Source organism: Rhinichthys klamathensis, unplaced genomic scaffold, assembly GCF_029890125.1.
Source record: "Rhinichthys klamathensis goyatoka isolate OS25496 unplaced genomic scaffold, OSU_Roscu_1.1 h1tg000167l_1, whole genome shotgun sequence".
In the NCBI taxonomy this organism is placed as follows: Eukaryota; Metazoa; Chordata; class Actinopteri; order Cypriniformes; family Leuciscidae; genus Rhinichthys; species Rhinichthys klamathensis.
Window position 1 is genome coordinate 626,717 of NW_026606698.1, and position 20,076 is coordinate 646,792.

General features: G+C 39.2%; 1 protein-coding gene across 1 annotated transcript in view; it reads right to left on the minus strand.

The window, feature by feature from the left end:
* Window positions 1-3,144: 3,144 nt before the first annotated feature.
* LOC130091481 (citron Rho-interacting kinase) overlaps window positions 3,145-20,076 on the minus strand; it is a 100,415-nt gene continuing 83,483 nt past the window's right edge. Inside the window, exons 25-40 of the mRNA XM_056259386.1 lie at window positions 19,682-19,819; window positions 17,213-17,387; window positions 16,334-16,422; window positions 15,711-15,815; window positions 13,377-13,546; window positions 13,063-13,143; window positions 11,419-11,554; window positions 10,789-10,928; window positions 10,563-10,655; window positions 10,288-10,396; window positions 9,891-10,019; window positions 9,071-9,151; window positions 7,875-7,953; window positions 7,616-7,789; window positions 3,464-3,782; window positions 3,145-3,210 (exon numbers count right to left, since the gene is read on the minus strand). Of these exons, the coding sequence (XP_056115361.1) occupies window positions 3,187-3,210; window positions 3,464-3,782; window positions 7,616-7,789; window positions 7,875-7,953; window positions 9,071-9,151; window positions 9,891-10,019; window positions 10,288-10,396; window positions 10,563-10,655; window positions 10,789-10,928; window positions 11,419-11,554; window positions 13,063-13,143; window positions 13,377-13,546; window positions 15,711-15,815; window positions 16,334-16,422; window positions 17,213-17,387; window positions 19,682-19,819 (2,042 nt within the window). The 3' untranslated portion in view covers window positions 3,145-3,186. The remainder of the gene's footprint in view (window positions 3,211-3,463; window positions 3,783-7,615; window positions 7,790-7,874; window positions 7,954-9,070; window positions 9,152-9,890; window positions 10,020-10,287; window positions 10,397-10,562; window positions 10,656-10,788; window positions 10,929-11,418; window positions 11,555-13,062; window positions 13,144-13,376; window positions 13,547-15,710; window positions 15,816-16,333; window positions 16,423-17,212; window positions 17,388-19,681; window positions 19,820-20,076) is intronic.

Genomic DNA, 20,076 nt, shown 5'->3' on the forward strand with positions numbered 1-20,076 from the left:
ATTTAACCGACCGGGTTGACAATTTAGCGTGAGAAACCGGGGGTGTGGCGTACGTGTGAGCGTGTGAAACCAATCAAATGCGGGTGTCTCACGGCCAATGCGTGAGAGTTGGCAGCTCTGCAATGTTGATCCTCGTTCTGCCTTTAACGCGATCACTTTCTCTTTTTCTCTTTTTGCTTTGCTCCGATAAAGCCTTTGCTTTCTTGTTTTTCTGTGCAGCTTCGGCCATGACTATAACATTTGGCTCGCAAGTCCGATTTTAAGGAAGTGGGGGTGGTGGTGGAAGTGACGTATATGCCGTAAAGCAGTCGAATTTTGTAGTTCTCTTTGTTCGCCGGTTACTACCCGAAACCCGAAGTTTAAAAGTACGATTAAAAACGCTACAGACCCCGTCAGGCTATGGCAGACGTGTCATTCAACCTATTGTAAGTCGATGTACCATCACAAGAGACTTGGAAATATATTATGAAGGTTGAAAAGTTACCTGTTGTTACTTTAAGTTTATCAAGCGACGAGAATACTTTTTGTGCGCAAAAAACAAACAAAAATAACGACTTTATTCAACAACTATTCATTTCCTTCTCTGTGGGCCTCGAGTGAGTTCACGCAGTGTAACAGCGCAGCGCTTCTGTGTTGTACGTCACACGCATCACACACATGACCAGTGTCGGCCAATAGTGAGCCTGCGTGTGACGTACAACACAGAAGCGCTGCACTGTTACACTACGTGAACTCACTCGAGGCCCACAGAGAAGGAAATGAATAGTTGAATAAAGTCGTTATTTTTGTTTTTTGCGCACAAAAAGTATTCTCGTCGCTTGATAAACTTAAGGTTGAGCCACTGTAGTCACTCGGACTATTTTAACGATGTCTTTCATAACTTTTGGGCCGGCCAGTTTCGATCCCTTAAGAAGCCTATGGAGGAGTGATCCAGCTCTCAGATTTAATCAAAAATATCTTAATTTGTGTTCTGAAGATGAACGAAAGTCTGACGGGGTTGAACAACATGAGGGAGAGTAATTACTGACAGAGTTTTCATTTTGTGGTGAACTATCCCTTTAATGCGGTTAGCTCAGAAATAACATGGCAACAATTGAAAATGAAAACTTATGGTTTTGAAATCGTAAATTATAGTAATATGTAATGTTGTTACGTAATGATGCACCGCTTTCAGATCCCTCAATCCCAGCGGTTGGACTCGGATGATGAATAGTTAATGGATTGAAAGTGAATACGTGATGTAGTTCTGACAGACCAACAAAAAAAAGACTCCACACTAAGAATACGGTGTATGGCTCATACTTTAATAGTGTTTAATATAGTGTAATTTCTTTATACAAAAAGAAAGTTCAAGGTAAGCAGCCTTGTAGGTTGAAAAACATCGATTATCAATATTAAGGTAGTACATAACGGGACGCCCCAAGTCAGATTTATCATGCGTTTGATAGGATCACTCAGGCGTTTAGTTACAATTACCCATGAAGTCGAAAAGCCGCTAACTGAGCTTTATATCCCACGAGGACGACAGGTCTTCAACAAACCTTACCGGACATCACACAGCTCAACAGGACGTCCGTTAACGCGAAAGCAGCAGACATTTCCAGAAGAGCCCCGTGGATTTGCTGCCGTGTGTCGACGAAAGCTTCGTTATTTCCAACAAAATACGATAAGTTCACTTGAACATCACAAGGACACTTGTAGCGAGAACATGACGTGTCTCCTTAAAAAGATTTACAAGCTCAAACTCTAGCATAAAAATATACAATGTGCAGTAGGTTCGATAATGTCAGTCAAATATATCTTAAAAAACTGGACAAACTGTAATTAAGAGCAGCCAAATTGACTGTTTACCACATTAGCATACAACATAAAGGGAAATAAAAGCTTTTCTGTACTTTTCTGTAGGAAACCCATTTCAACTGTCGAAACAGTTTAATAGCATAAAAAATAGACTTCATTGCTTCATCAGTCAAGTTCCGTTCAGCTATAAAAATTGAAATCACCATATTTACAATGTGCTAATCATGAGGTTAAAGGAATATTCCGGGTTCAATATAAATCTACAGCATTTGTGGTTCGCTGGTTACCACAGATCATCATTTTATCTAAACCAAAAATGGTGGTTACAGTAAGATACAATGAAAGTACATTTTTAATGCGAGCTAAAATGGCTCACTAAACTCGTCAGTGCAGTTATATATCCAATAAAATAACTTTGATTATGTAAAGCCAGTAAATGTGGGATACCAGAATGAGCCTGTTTACATGAAGAATAAATAACACCGAGTGTCCCCGACAGTAAATGGACGTGGAAGTTTTATTAGTGTTTTATTATGTTTTCTGAAAGGTAATGTCTCTTTTGCATATATAAACATGACTATTTAAATATTAACTAATGTGGATGCATTTACAGAACAGAAATATGAACATTGGAACAATATTATTAGAGTTGAAGTTTTTCATAACTCAGACTGTCAACAATATTTTCACCATGTTTTCAGGAATAAAAGGTTATACAAGTCATCAGGCAAATACTAAATGAACATTTACCTTCAGTAAATAAATGACGGGTGAAAGTGGCGAAATGGAGATTTCTGGGGGAAAAACACCACTTTTAGAGATATGTATTGTAATTAAAATCTACAGATGCTAATAGATAAAGTCTAATAAACAGTTAAATGTGTATTTTTGTATGTTTACTTTCCACAAGTCTGATAGAAAGAAGTTATGGAAGCAAAATAGCCCAAAATCTCATCCAGTGCCTGAAGGAAACGATGGGTTTTGCCTGTAGAGTCTTGCCTTAAATTCATAAAGTCCTGTTTACTTCCATTGTAAATGTATTACTGTCTGTTACCACAATTTTTACTCCAAATAAAATAACGGAAGAGTTAAAATGAGCTAAATGATTTTCTGTGGTGATGGCCATTATGCCACGAAATGCGAGTTTTTCCTACTGAACCCGAGATATTCCTTCAAGGTCTTTGCCCAAAAAACTGCAGTTCACAATGGACCTTCATGAATGGTTACAGCGTGGACAGATTTGACAACATCAGCAGCACAATGTCCCAGACTCGAGTAACACAACATGGCTCGGTTCACGGTTACAGGCATGAGATGATACAGTTCAGAGTTTTACGGAGCGCTGGAAGTGGACGATGGCTCTTACGTCATCCCTCCGGGACGTTCTCAGACTGAAGACTGGTCCCAAACCTACACCACCACCAGGATAAAGAGGTCACTTCAACACTTCCCTGTCTGACGCAGAAACATCATTACTGCTGCAAAGGATGCTGATTTTCCCAGAGACTGGGCATTAACTGTGCACCCTGTTTGAGGCCATAACTAGAAGGAATTTAACTAAGCAGCAGATGTTCATGTATTTGTGAATGCATGAAGATCGTCAAACCTGAGGTTTGTATCCCTAGAAGGATACACAGTTTACGTGGCAGTGTCTCGTGCGTACCTTGTTGACGGGCGTCAGCTGGGTGCGTACAGAGCTAGTGTGAAGCCGCGAGCGCTCTCGGTCTCTCTCGCTGCCACTGCTCTCGAAGCGCCCGGGCGAGCGCTCTCTTCGGCTGTCTAGCACAGCCCGACCGGGGGATTTCTCGCGCTCCAGAGGCCGGGCCGGAGATTTGTCCCGCCGGAACTCGGTACGGCCCTCGCGGTAGCGGTGAGGAGTGCTGGGCTCGCGGTGAAGCGGCCCCTCCTGGGCCCCGGGACCCGAGGCCAGGCGCTTGGAGATGTGCTCGTTGTACGTGGGCGGCCCACGCTTGTTTGGGCTGCTGTGGAGGTCAGATTAATGGCTGATTTGGGTAAATGCATGATGCACGGAAACGCATGTGCATGTGAAATATTCAAGCATTAAAGGGGTAGTTCACCCAAAAATGAAAATTAGCCCATGATTTACTCACCCTGAAGCCATCCTAGGTGTATATGACATTCTTCTTTCAGACGAATACAATCAGAGTTATATTAAAGGGGTCATATAATGGTACATGCACTTTTACAAGTTGATTGTACTGAAATGTGTGTTGGCAGTGCCTGTACACAACCATCATATAATGATTAAAATCCATCCAGTGTTTTTGTTTTAATCTCATATGTTTTTCCCTGCCTCAAATCGAGCCGTTCATGAGGACGCCCCGCCCACGATTGTTGATTGACAGCAGCGTTTCAACACAATCCCGCCCTGAGCGAGCTGTCATCATAGTCTGCCATTGTTGATACGCAGAATGGCGTCTAAGCGATTGTGGTGTTCTGTTCTTGGGTGCAATAACGAACACAGTCATTTTGATGTTCCTAAATCCGAACCGCTGAAGACGCAGTGGCTGAGTTTAGTTTTCGAAGGGAATATTCCCCACGAGCAACGTCAATGCTTTCATGTTTGCGCGATTCGCAAATCATTTCTCAGCAGACTGCTTTATAAACGAGGGTCAGTATAAAGCTGGTTTTGCTAAGAAGCTGCTCCTGAAAAAAGAATCGATAACTATTCATTTCCCTGCTGCACCTCCAGAAGAAGTGAGTGTAACATTTTATTAACCTTTATATTAATCTGCAAATCGCTTGCACGCTTCACAATGAATGCGTCTAAGGTTTACACTCAGGGTACATTACGGCATGTTTTCTATGTACGACGTTCTCAATATAATTCATAATCCCACGTTTATAATGAACAACGCGTTATGGTTATTGTGTTATTACAAACTGAGTAGGTATACATCAGTAAACGCATAGCGTTCGTACATCTCACTAAGTTACTCTGCCCTGCCAGTCAACAAAGATAGATCAAAGTGACATTACGTTAACCAACCATTCAGAGACCCTGTTCGAGCCTTAGTCGAACTTCTTTGCGGCCGTCATATTGTTCCAGGTCCGACTCCGGTTCAAACTGATACGGTTGCACAGATGTGTCCTCAGAGACTCCCGCTGCCATTCTTTCTCCAAAATATTTTGTGTTGCCTCAAGTGTTGTCAAGGCAACACTCCACGTGCGTTGTGTCGAAACGCCCGCAGAACAGAGGGGCGGAGTCAGCGAAGCTCATTATCATTTAAAGGCGTATGCACTGAAACGGCGTGCTGAAAACAGAGCTGTTTTTGACCAGGTAAAAGGAGTGTTTACTTACAATACTAATGAGAATTTTTAATTAAAGTATATTACAAACTTTTAATTTAGACCCTAAAGAATTAAATTAACTTGTATGAAAATGGCATTATATGACCCCTTTAAAAAATGTCCTGCCTCTTCCAAGCTTTATAATGGGAGTGAATGGGTATATTTTTTTGGAAGTCCATCAAAGTGCATCCATCCCTGATAAAAGTGCTCCACACGGCTCTGCGGGGGTTAATAACGGCCTTTTGAAGTGAAGCGATGCGTTCGTGTAAGAAAAATATTCATATTTAAAACTTTATCGACTAAAATAACTAGCTTCCGGCAGACGGCCGTGCGCAAGTCGACTTACGCCAAAAGAGTAACACTGGACGGTGTATGACGTAGATGTAGGAGTAGCGTAAGCTTTGACGCCTCTCGCGGTTCAAACACACAGGGCTGGGCAACCGCGTTCGTCATTACGTTGTGCATCAAGTTCATAGCTGTCAACATTTGGTTTTCAAAATCCGGGAGATTTGTGCGGGGACCATTCGGTGCGACGGGGGTGTGGGGATGGTATGGTGCTCGATTTCGTGTTAAGCTTTCCGCGACTGCGCAACTGGGTTATAGGTTGCCAGGTTGAGATGACAAACGGGTTGAAATTGTATATTTGTGTGTGGATTGTGTGAATATAATGCTTTTAATACAAGATCTGGCAACTGGTCAACATTAGACAAACATATTGGTCCGATTATTCATAAAGGAGTTTGGGCCATGCAAATTACGGGAGAAACCCGGGAAAAACAGGAGTGTTGACAGGTATGGTCAAGTTCAGGTGTTAAGGTGATGATACACAGGGCAACTTTTTGAGCAATGTTGCCGTCAACGGGCAACCAGATGAGACACAGGGCCCATGACCGATCTCAATTATCCAGATAGAAATGTATTGCCCATTTTTAATGGGAAAGTGCCCAAGCAACAATCTCTCGGCAAGATTGCCCAGCAACATTGCTCAAAAAGTTGCCCTGTGTATCATCACCTTTACTCTTTTGGCGTAAGTCGACTTGCGTACGGCCGTCTGCCGGAAGCTAGTTATTTTAGTCAATAAAGTTTTAAATATGGATATTTTTCTAACACGAATACATCGCTTCACTTCAGAAGGCCTTTATTAACCCCCGCAGAGCCGTGTGGAGCACTTTTATCAGGGATGGATGCTCTTTGAAGGACTTCCAAAAACATATACCCATTCACTGCCATTATAAAGCTTGGAAGAGCCAGGACATTTTTTAATATAACTGAAAGTAACTGAACTGTATTCGTCTGAAAGAAAACCGTTAGGATGGCTTCAGGGTGAGTAGGCTAAATCATGGGCTAATTTTCATTTTTGGGTGAACTATCCCTTTAAGCAACTCAACGCGTGGTGTGATTTTTCCACAGGTAAGGGATGTTCTCAGCGAGAGTCCCTTGAACCGTGGGAAGATCACTGAAATGCACAAGCTCAAATATTTGATTGCTTTTAAACAATGAAAGGAGCAGCAATATTATAACAGACGTCAATTTTTGCTGGGATTAGGAATGGAATGAAAAGTGAGTTTTGGCAGAACATGAAAGAAAGTTTCAACCGTTTCAGATTGAATGTTTTTTTAACAGAATTACATCACTTGCTATTGGCTGAATCCTTTCATTGCCTGTTTGCTTTTACGGCAGGAAGGAGTTCACCTGTCCAGTACCTGTGCTGTTATTGTTACCTAAAAATTTAAAAAATGTATATTGTTAAATGAAATAAGACTGAAGTAAAATAAAATATAAATATTAGATAAAAAATCTTAAAAATGTTGCCATGGCAAGTAATTGAAATAAAACAAGTCCACGTTGAAATCTTAAAATTACTAGAAGAAAAAATGAAATGAAAAAAAAACGTAAAAAAAAAAAGACAAAAGTTCAATAAAAAAATTATTAAACTTAAATTAAAAATAAAATATAAAAATAAAAGATCATTCAAAATATTAATACATACTAATACTATAATATCACATAAATAATATGATCATAACACGGTACAGATAACACTGTGGCAATCACGTCAGATTATAGATCTAGCAAACATGTCATCCTTTGTCTTGTCATTTTGCCAGAAGTACATAAATATACAAATAGTATGTTCAGGTTACAACATTATTGTTCATTGTATTTTAATATTTCCGGCCCTCTGTTTTCTGCTCAGAATGAACCAAAATGGAAAAACACTGAATCTCATTCACTAATGATTGCGTACATTATTCGTATTTATACATACATTTTAACTTCTCAGGAAAACTTTCCACTTAATTCACAACACATGTATACACTCATCAATCTTTTAACCTCGTTCGAATATTGATGAATTTTGAGTTTTCTAAATGAGCGCCCGTGTGTCCAGGGGTCATTAATTCACATAAAACACACCTGAACCATCTCCATATAAGAACTCATTAAATCATATTTCAAAGCGGGACGATAAGTTTAATATATTGTGGTAAATAACCCGCACCTCCTGCTGGAGCCGGTCCTCTGCAGTTCCCCAGACTCTCTCACCAGGCTGCCCTTACAGCAAATGACCCGCAGCTTGTTCTGGTAGGACGAGGCCAGATAGATGGCACCAGACGATATGGCCGGTCCCAGGTAACGGGGGTTAGGAATGTCCAGGTGAGCGAAACTGGGAGGCCTGTTTTAAAGGGGATTTAGTGTCACTCTCAAGTCCTAATGTTATTTTGGTTTCTAATAAGCATGCAGTGTTTCTGTCATCCTACCCAAGAGCTGCATGTCCCTGAATCTCGATCACATCCAGCGAGTTGAAGTTGGTCACAAACAGATACGGCTCTCTGAAAGCTGGAAACAGACAGATGCTTCAGTTAGTGATTCTGAAGATTAGAGATGCACGGTAGACTGGACATAAATTGTTTAGTTTTTTTTTTTTTGGCCAATCTCTATTCCAGACTTGCACACAAACTGCATTGCAATCATTTCCCAAAATGTATTTTGTGTGGAAATATTACGAAGTCTATAAACAGGACGTTAACTCAGGCCAGAGACGCTGAAGACGGACGCAAAGCTGAGAACACAGCAAAGCAAACACTGTGCTAGGCACAGCAAGCTCACTGTTTGCGATGCCTGAAATATTGGATGAAATATAGAAGTATTGAATTGGGGGTGGGGGTTTGTGCTTTGTGTACAGCGGTAAAAGCTATATCTCTGCTGTTCCATTAGCGCCACCTACTGTCAGAGAGTAAATCTGTAGGTGTCACAAAGCTAAAGTCAGGCCATTCTGTTTTAGCTTTAAATCTTGAAATTATACAATCCAATTATAAAAACAACTGCTCATTCTGCATGTTTGTAGCATCTTTGTTTGGGTCATGATTAAATGCAGTGGTTGCTTCTTATTTCAAATGGCTACTCGTATATATATATATATATATATATTTGGGCTGTCAAATGATTAATCGTGATTAATCACATCCAAAATAAAAGTTTTTTTTTACATAATATATGTGGGTGCACTGTGCATAATTATTTTATATATATATAAATACACACAAATGCTTGTATATATTTAAGAAATATTTTCATGTATATACTGTATTTTATATATCATTTATATCATATATAAATATAAATATTTTATATATAAATAATATTTTTTTCTTAAATATACATGTGTGTGTATTTATATATATACAAAATAATTATACACAGTGCACCCACATATATTATGTAAAAAAAACTTTTATTTTGGATGTGATTAATCGTGATTAATCATTTGACAGCCCTAATATATATATATATAAACAACAAATACATTTCCTTAAAGGAAGAAACCGAAAAAATCCAGTATTGGAATTTGCCAATTTGCTTGTAAAAAACAATCATGATCAATGCATCCATACTGAAGATGATCATTTTTACATTTTGCACATTTGGGTTTGTCAAAAAAAGAAGACTGGCTAACCGAATGTCAGGGGAAGTCGACTCCACTTCAGATCATCAGGGCGACTTCTTCGACCATAAGCATCCACGAACACACCGATCTCTGTTATCAGAAATTGAATAGAAAACTGTGTAAAAAAAAATCAATACAATTTAAGTGTTTTTAATTGTATTTTTCATCTAGGTACTGTGACTGCTGTAGCTATTGTATACTGCCCACCATTTTTAAAATATGAAAATATAAATAATAAAATATCTAAAATATAGATGTAGTAGTATGGAGTTTCCAGCAATAAAAATGTAAAAAGTGTTTCATAATGTAGCATGTTGCATTTTCGTCACATTTAATGTTTAATTCTGCAGGTGGCAGCATCCAATTCCAAATACAATTGGAGAAAAATTCTAAATACCATATTTATTTCAGTTATAAATAAGATTTTATGACCAATATAAATAGTTATTTTGTATTTTTAATCAGAGTTTGTTTGTTTTGTCTTAACTTTTGGCTAATCAAACAAATAGGTTGATTTCATTTCATTCACCACATTGACAATGGGAAGTAAAGTCAAGCATTGCACTGATAGAAAATTAAGTATTCAATAAAACAGCAATACATGCTGCATACTACTTTCTTGTATTATATACCATTATGTATGCAAAGTAATCAACATGTGCTTTTTTTTAAAGGCATAGTTCATACATAGATTACAGGAAAAAACAGCATCATACTTGTTTGGAACAACATGACGGTGAGTAAATAATGATTTTGTCTCAACTATTGCTTTAATATTGTCATGCAATAGGAGATGGCTGTAGTTTAGAAGGTGTGATGGGTGTCTGACCGTGGAAGCAGAGCAGATATTCTTCCTTCTGCGGAGTGCTAGACACCTGGACGATGGAGATGGGGAAACTGTGGGAGGATCCAGTGAACACAGCCGACGCCAGCGACACGTCATTCTTGTCCAGGAACTCTGCCAAACACAGCCCATCATGCAAAACGCTGTTTACATAATGCACAATTACAAATTATAAGTGCCTGATCATGTTCTCACAAATGGCCCGCCAGCCGGTCCAACCAGATATCTGCACTGGAACATGCAAATGTGGAGAAAATGACTGCAATGACTTAGCTGAATGCTTTTAAATTACAGATCCATCACATCTACATCCCCAATGATACAGGAGATTGAGGACTGACCCTGATCTAACTGGCTCACAGGACGTCACTGTAATACCTACCATCCAGAACACACTGCTTCATCTCAATCTCGTAGAATTTATTGGTACCAATGATGATGCTGTAGCTGGTGAAGTGGATGCAGCTGCACGGCTCGAGCGTTTCAATCTCCTGAGAGATAAAGAGACGGATCATTAGAGGTGTGTCCGTGTGAAGGAGTTCGAAAGCAAAGCACATCAAACATCGCAGCTGTTTGCGATGGAATTACGTTGCTAAGTTTGATGCGACAAAGACGAGTTCTTTTGCTTCAAGACTCAGAATCTCAAACGTTACTTGCCTTCCGTATACAGAACTTGTTCAGATTGTCGTTGTATCGCAGAATGGTGACTTTATTGGGCATTGCGGCACAAATGCATGGACCATTTTCTATCTAAAGCAAGAGTAGACACAAAATACTGTGTAAGGTACAAATTTGTTGGGTTACACGTCACAAAGGGCATGATGCAAACCAGTGCACTAAAAATAGAGTGGAAGTTGCAATGCAGTGAAACACACAGCCTTACCCTGCCTGTGGCAAACAGATGACAGCCCTTGACGGTCTCAAAGATATATGGCACAATCTCTGGCAGTGTGGGGAGGTGAGACTGGGACAAAGACTGTTTCACCTTCTTAATCTCCACCAGACACAGTGCCCGCTCATCCCCTACAACACATCATCATAATCCACTTATTTCCCATGCATCCCTTGCAAAAATGATTAGCATGATTAATGTACTAAGGTATTTTCATAAAGGTATTTACAATTTATTCTAAGAATTTGCACGGAATCCACAAACTGATAATTTTTTTTTTTACCTGAATTCACAAGTCGCTTTGGATAAAAGCCAAACAATATGCATTCAAAAAAGAATAAACCTTGCATTTTTTAATGCATTTGCCAGACGCTTTTATCTAAAGCGTATGCATTTGTATTAGTTCATGCATTCCCTTGGAATCAAAGTGTTGCAAGCACCATGCTCTACTGTTTGAGCTTCAGGAATAAAATGGTGTGTAGGACAAAAATGCATGATATTATCATGTCAAAAAAAAAAAAAAACATTGCAATACCATGGTACTTTTGTTAATGTTGCGAGTCAAAATCCTTTAGTTTTGGTTTCTGAAACCCGCAGTAATGGTTCATGATCTCTGCTCACCCACGATCATCAGCAGCTTTTCGTGGTCCTTGATGATGTGGATCTGAAACACGGATCCCAGTCCCGGGATGTGAGTGAGGGAGTTTTTAATCACGTTCAGGACGTAGAGACCCTCCTCTGAGCCTACCAACACAATCTGATGACAAAAACAAGATAACCCGATGACTGTGTATCAGACTACAACAAACAGACTGAAAATAAAGAAATAAACCTTGAATATTCAAACCGATTGAGAGTAAAATTATAGCCTGACTACGTCAGACTTCGTACTTCCGCTCAATTTCATTTAGCTTCTGTACTTAGTCTTGAGACATCGACATGTCTCTCAGTTTTCCTCCGGCCTGAAAACAGCCGGCCAATCAAGGAACAGAGGGCGGGCTGAGAGCCGTGACGTAGACGCTAAGCGCCGAGTTTAAGATTGTATTTTAGGTTAGGGAAATCGAAAACGACCGCGGATATGGAGACGCGGATGCAGTTCGCTCTGTTGTGGAGAATAATCCCGGCATTTGCAAACTGAAGCCCGAACAAGAAGAGTGTTAAACATTTTGAATGGAGGTGATGTTGTGGCCCTACTCCCGACAGGTTTTGGGAAAAGTTTAATTTATCAACTATTACAGATCGTCAGCAAGAAACTAAAGGCGATAGTTGTGATTGTGTCCCCCTTGGTTGCACTCATGGAGGATCAGGTTAAAGGAGTAGTTCACTTTTGAAAAACCTTTGCTGATAATTTACTCACCCCCATGTCATCCAAGATGCCTATGTCTTTCTTTCCTCAGTCGAAAAGAAATTACGGTTTTTGATGAAAACATTCCAGGATTTTTCTCCATATAATGGACTTAAGTGGGAACCATACGGTCCAAGGTCCAAAAATACAGTTAATAACAGTTTCAGATGCAGCTTAAAATGTCTTTAAACGACACCAGACGATGAATAAGGGTCTTATCATGCGAAACGATCGCTCATTTAAAAAATAAATAACAACGTTTAAGTTTTATAAGCTCACATGCTCGCCTTTCTCTGTTCTGTGTGACTCTCCTGTTCGAACTCGTTCATCAAAATGAACAAATCTTTTTCCGAGTCAATTCGTTCATTTCGGTCGTTAAATGAATCAAATGACTCGAAAAAAGATTTGTTCATTTTGATGAACGAGTAACTGTATTTTGGACCTTGGACCGTATGGTTCCCATTTAAGTCCATTATATGGAGAAAAATCCTGGAATGTTTTCATCAAAAACCGTAATTTCTTTTCGACTGAGGAAAGAAAGACATAGGCATCTTGGATGACATGGGGGTGAGTAAATTATCAGCAAAAGTTTTTTCAAAAGTGAACTAATCCTTTAAGGAGGCAGCAAAACTCGGTCAGCCATGTTCACTCTGGTATTTCGCTCGATGGTTTCGTTTTCGCATCATACATGTGTTTACAGTGGAAGTTCGATGCGGCTGAGCTGGCGAATAACACACGTCATAACCAAACGTTATGTGATTGGCTTAACCAATGATTTTATACTTCAGACAAGCGCCCCTCCCCCGCGAGAAAGAAAACACTTTTCAATTATGCCATGCCAAACTCCGTCTACAAGGCAAAGCGAAGAAGCAGAGTTTGGTATTACCAGGCTAGTAAAGTTAGGGGATTGACACAGATACCTGGTCAGTCAATGGAAGGGTGCAGTTGATATCCAGACGGTCGTCTCCTTCTAGCTTGAGTAAAGAGTTACCCAACAATTTCTGTACAAAACCAAAAACACCATCATGAGCATGTGTTTAAAAAGTGTATTTTATGTTTTATGCACTTCGCAGACATTTTTATTCAAAGAGACTCGCAGTGGATTCAAGATATACTGAACACTTCAGACTGCGTCAAGCTGTACAGTTACAAAGAGACAGACAGCTTTCCCCCTATATCGTCACACAGACTCTAAATGTCAGATTGAGTGGTGTTTCTGGTTCCTCTCACTCACAGCATCTGCTTCAGCTTTCTCTCTCGCTCCACGACTGCTGGCCACGATGGCTTCCAGCACGGCCACCCAGCGCTGTTTCTCCGAGAATCCTGAAGTCATGAGGTACAGAGTCTGCCCGGGCCAGCACGTCGACTGAGGAGACGACTCCAACTTCAGCACGTACGGCACATCTGAGCGCATACAAATGTGCATGTTAGAGGACAGGGAAACACTTTCTTCCTCCAGACATGGGCTGCTTTCTGAATCCACATCCAAAAAAATTCACAAATAATTACAAAGAATTGGAAAGTAATACATTAAGTTTTTGAGTAAAAAGACTGTGCTCCGATAATCATTACCAGATTTTTTTTTGGGGGGGGGGGGGGGGGGGGGGCAGCGGCTATTTGCACTAAGTGAAAATAGCATATTTTCTTAGTGACAGATGCTATTTACACTAAGTTTAAGTATCAATAGATTCTAATTACACTAAATGAAAATAGTGATAGATATTATTTAAGGCGAGACACTACAGGTGAATAGGGTAATTTTTTTAACTAGCAGATATCACCATGAAACTTTCCCAGTTGATTACCTACATTAAGATGAGAAAAAAATGTATTACAAGTTTTCTGTAATTTAATGGTTAAATATGCAAATTAGGCATAATCTAATTAAATATGCGCTACTTTGCATATATTTAAAAAAATGAAATATGAGTATTGGATAAAGCCAGGTTCAAACTTATTTTTTCATTGTGTTCACATATTAGATGGGAAAAAAATTACAGAGGGATTTATGGATATCTACTTTTGTTATCCTGTAAATCTGAATATACTGTCAATAGCCTTAAAAAAATATATTTTTGCCATGTTTTTTGGAATAAAATGTTATATAAATCGGGCTAGGAATAATATATTTACAAATCCCTCTGTAAATGTCTAGTATAATATAGTATAATAATATAACTAGGTACAAGACTGGAAAGTTTGATGTATATAGGTGCTACCGAAGTGGAGATTTCGGACTTTTAGTATGAGAGAAAAGTCATTTTGAGAAAACGGGCTTTAAAGATTTAGCATCAGCCAATAGGCTTAATGCCGAGCGTCACGTGACCAAACCGGAAAACGGGTCTCATTGCATCCGCTTGTCAGAGAAAGTGTTAACGGCCGTAATAACTAACTACGATATCTATGGATTTTTAAGGTAATCAGCTAACCTACTAAGTTCACTTTGTTATTGGTATTTTATGCTATTTAAATATCTAAACGTTAGTGTGAAGAAGAAAAATTAAAAAACTTTTAAATATCAATCTGCACATGTGAGGGACATTGGTTATGCTCATTTTTGCTTGGCTCCTTTTAAGTTATCTTGAGTAAAACCGCAAAAATTTCCATGAAGCACATACAAAAGACCTGAATCGGAAGCGATCTGATCTGTTTTCCGGCTTGGTCACGTGACGCTCGGCATAAAGCCTATGAGATTGCGCATTTGCGCCCTTTTACTTTCACGATTGGTTGCTGATAAAAAGGAAATGACCATATTTGGATCCGACAACATTGTACAGGAGAGAGAGAGCTTTCTAGCGGTGTGTGTGATGACAGGGTGCAGATCGCGATCGCGGAGCAACGGATGATTTACAACGCCAACTTTTGATGAATGTATGAGAAATCTACAGACGCAAACAGACAAAGTGCAGTAAAATAAAGACCTAAATGTGTATTTTGGACTTTTTTTCACCACAAGTCTGAAAGAAGACATGTTTTTGAAGACAAATATCCCGAAATCTCAAAATTGACCAGTGACAAAAAAAATCTATGTTTTTGCCTGCCGTGTCTCGCCTTAAACTATAGCAGTAGGCCAATTTTCTTTGCTAAATAGTAGTTAGATGCTATTTCTACTTATAAATAGTAGCAGATACTATTTGCACGAACATTAAATGGTATGCAATAATAACAGAGTAAAATTTATTAAAATGATTAAATGGATGCCACCTTATTTGGGACAATAAAGCCCTCCCTAACCGATAAACACTTTATTATTAAAAACGTGTATTTCCACTTTTCAAATATTTTCCTCATTTTTATTGAAAATAAATACTTTTACAATCTGATACATGATGGGGAAAGGGAAATCAAACTCTGGTTGATTTGCGTCAAAACTTTCGGCCACGCGTCTTCCCCTACACTAATGCTACTAACGTCGATCCAGCGTCTTCCGTAATTTGGTCCGGCCCAATCAGACGTCAGTGGGCGGAGTTAGTGTAAATAGCCTCTGCCAACAAGGCGGGCAATTTGCACTTAGTGTAAATAGACACTCTGATTTTTTTTTAGTGCAATTTCACAGAAAGTTTGTCACCTGTCTTGGCAGTGTTGGGCAGCTCAGAGGCGCCGACAGAAGAATGAACAGTCACGTCTCCATCAGAGAGACACAACTCAAACTCATCCAGCGCCTTCACCGACTCTGAGAGGACAGATTACACATCATTCACATCAAGACATACCTGTCTAACACATTCCCTGCTGGAAAATAGATCAAACTAGCTTGATTAAGGTGGTAACTAGTTTAACATGGTTTATAGCTGGTCATTTATGGTCATTCCCAGCTAGCATACAAAGTATGATGTGTAACGAAATGCTTTTTATCACTCTCCATACATTGAATAAAATAAAATGAACACATCAGAAAAAAAATCTGCAAGTTTCCATAAATCAGAAATAGAATTTACAACGTTGGCCATAAACCTGGTTTCCGCTGGTCAGGCTGGTTTGGATTAATGGTTTTAGAGGGTTTTTTTCTGCTCAGGTTGTTCTGCTCAATGTCTAGATGGTTGATTTGGATAAAACACAAGCTACTACTCTCCATCCTTCAGCAAGACCACCGTAAGCAGGTATGATTCAAGATAAACTGTTGTTCTGTTCTAACATGCAGTGTGCAAACTGAACTGATGCACATTGAGATAAGCAAGAATATTCACAGACCGTCTCTTGGTTCTGTCTCGTACGTGATCACTTTATATCCATCCAACAACACGTACTTCCTCTCCCAGCCCTGACCACGCTTCCCATTTCTGCAGGAAAACAACCACATTTAGCGTTCACGTTTTCCTCCCTTTTGGTATTTGAACCTTTTTACGGCCAGACAAGTCATTTCTTGAGGTCAATTTGTAAAGAGAGACTACACGCCTGCGCACATACAGGTGAAACTCGAAAAATTAGAATATGGTGCAAAAGTTCATTTATTTCAGTAATTCAACTTAATATATTATATAGACTCATTACATGCAAAGTGAGATATTTCAAGGCTTTATTTGTTAAATTTGGATGATTATGGCTTACAGATATGAAAACCTTTTCACAATATTCTAATTTTGACTTTGGGGTTTACCGTACATAAGATGTGAGCCATAATCATCAAAATTATAACAAATAAAGGCTTGAAATATCTCACTTTGCATGTAGTGAGTCTATATAATATATTATTTTCACCTTTTAAGTTGAATTACTGAAATAAATGAACTTTTGCACAATATTATAATTTTTCGAGTTTCACCTGTATATATTCAAATGCGCATACCTATAGACTAAACGTAATATGCATGTGCACGCCCTCATCGTTTTAGTTTTTTTAGCCACGCTAAGTTAATAAATAATGATCTTTGCAACGGAAGTGAATCAATTTTGAACTTTAGCTGGACAATAACTTTATTCTAGAGCTGCTGTAAAGCCAAAACAATCTCTGTTACTGTAATTTCCTATTATCACTGTAAAGCAGCTTTTTGAAACAATCTATAGTGTTAAAAGCACTATATAAATGAAGGTGACTTGTTTGCAGCAGGAGACCTGAGGTCACATGCTCACCTGGGCTGCTTCAGCCATCCTTCCAGCCTCATGTGTCCGCCAGCGTCTTTCAGGCCGGAGGTGCTTCCCTTCTCCCGACACAGAGCCTCGGACAGATGCAGCGCGTACTCGGTGGGAACGCCACAGGTGGCTGGGAGGTACGGGGAGCATTTCGGGTGGCACAAAGCATGGCATTCTAAACCAGGAGAAAGAAGAAACCGGATCAGCATCTTCAGCTTTAGCACAGGTTGACCTGATTGGCTCAGCAATCTATTAACAAACAACAATGGACTCTTTTCACGTTTCTGTGGTTATCAGAAACTGAAGTCATAGTTGGGTAAACTTCTATTGTGGTGAAGGGAAAGAACTGCACAGCAAATGTCATTTTTTGCATACCCATTTGCTCCAATAGCAAGAAAATAAATCCACAATAGTGTTTCTACGACTTTCCAAAACAGGAAAAAATATTGAGAGATTGATTACGTTGGTCAGAAGAGAGAAAGATGTTAAATTTGCCGTCACTCATTAATTTACACTCACAAATGTAATGCCAAGGCAATACATCACAAAGTATATAATATATATATATATATTTTTATTTAACCTTTATTTAACCAGGTTTGTCTCATTGAGATATACAATCTCTTTTTCAAGAGAGACCTAGCCAAGATAACAGAACAAATTAGATCACACAATCACAAAAAAGAGGCAAAAGACAACTCAGGTACATTTCAATTTAAATAAAAGTGCCATTAATTAAAACATTTGCACGTGTGGATGGACACATGTTCTATAGTTTTAACATAGCCTTTAAAATCACATTTATATAGCTATAAATGTCCTTTTGTTTATTAATGGAAATATGAAAACTAGATTTATTATGTTAAGCTAAAGTTTAACCTGATTGGGTCAAACAACAATGTTTGAGGAGGAAAAGGTGGTATCATCTGATTTCTATTTACTAAGCCAACTAATATTCATTCTCTGGTAACCTGCAATTGTTGCCTTACAGAACTATTTCTCCCTGATTGATTTAACAACTGCAAATTAGTTTTGTTGATATAAATGAATGTATTAGGTTGATAATTGATTCAGTGTTTAAACAGTATTTTTGACTATAGGAAAAAAACAGTTAACTTAGGCAATGCAATTCAATGAAAATACAGGTATTCGTATCAGCAAGTACCAAGAATGAATGTATATTTATTAGGGCTGTCAAATGATTAATCACATCCAAAATAAAAGTTTTTTTTACATAATATATGTGGGTGCATTGTGTATAATTATTTTATGTATATAAATACACACACATGCTTGTATATATTTAAGAAATATTTTCATGTATATAGATTTATATATAATTTATATTATATATAAATATAAATATTTTATATATAAATTATATTTTTTTTCTTAAATATACATGCATGTGTGTGTATTTATATATATACAAAATAATTATACACAGTGCACCCACATATATTATGTAAAAAAAACTTTTATTTTGGATGTGATTAATCGTGATTAAAGGTGCTCTACGTAACTTTAAGCGGCCTCTAGTGGTGATGTTTCAGATTGCAACCAAATTTTACAAGAGCGCTCGTGCTCAAATTCATAGACAATACCGTCTATTACGCAAATATCTCGGCGAATACTAGACGGATTCGGCGAGCACCGAGCTCGTTGGGACCATCTAGTCGAGCTGAAAAGAACCATATAAGTTCCATAGTTTTTGGTGGTGTTTTCGCGGAGATATTAGCAGAAAACCATCGGGCGCGCTGCAAAATTGCGGACGCCGGTGACGTCACGATCTCAGAAGAAAATCGCTCGTATCTTTGGAACGCAAAGACCCAGAGAGCTCAAATTCGGGGGAGGAGGTCCCAGGGGAACCCTTGCCCGAACGCTAGAGTGGCGGGCCTCGGGTATGCCCCCTACCGGATCGCCGTTCGCTGGGACCCCCGATTTCGAACGGCTATAACTCGGGGAGCCGGGCGAGTTGGACCTCGGGGGTGGGCTCGTTCGAAAGGCCCCGTCCAGCACTACGAACGATTAGAGTCTTGGGAATATTGATCAAAGATTGACTGAGATATAAGCCGAAAAACGTGCGCCTTTAACCAGACGTAACTCCCTGACCGTCTACAATAGACTGTATATAAGGAGAGAGGCTCGGGAGCGCGCATGCACGTCACATCCGTTGGATTTCGCGGTAAATCCGACCCGGAGACTTCACATAGAAATAGGAATACTGGCCTTCAGAGGTAATAGCAAAACTCGACAAGTGGCTCATTGTAACGTGTGATTACAACCCCTTCACACACAGGCAATAAAAAAAGGATTCATTTTAGAAGAAAAGTTCCATATAGCACCTTTAATCATTTGACAGCCCTAATATTTATCATACTCGTGGAAAAAGTGGCATCAGCACATCCCTACTTGTAAGTATAGTGATGGTGTATGTTTATTTGGAAAGGGTTTCGGTGTGATCCGTACCAATGCAGGTCGCGGCCTGCCGTCCAAAATGGACTGTGTCCAGACACACGGTGCAGCGGGCCGCCCTCATGTTGAGCCCCTGTGTGAAGCGGTGAGGAGTGTTGTGGTGGACCCTGTCCTTCACACGTCTGGTGTACTCTAGAGGATCAAACACACGCTCTTAAAAACGCACTTATACCCGTCTATATAACTTATGCAAACAGGCCAAAGCAAGCTGAAAATGTCCTCTCCTGAGAACATTTCTCCACCAAAGGCTGAAGAAATCACTGTCATTGGTAGCTTGAGTACAAACATGCAAGGATTTCGGGATTTCTCGCATTCTGCATGGCATACAGCAAGAGTATGGCCATAAATACGAGTGTATATACGAGATAAGCTCAGTGTCCTGACTGATC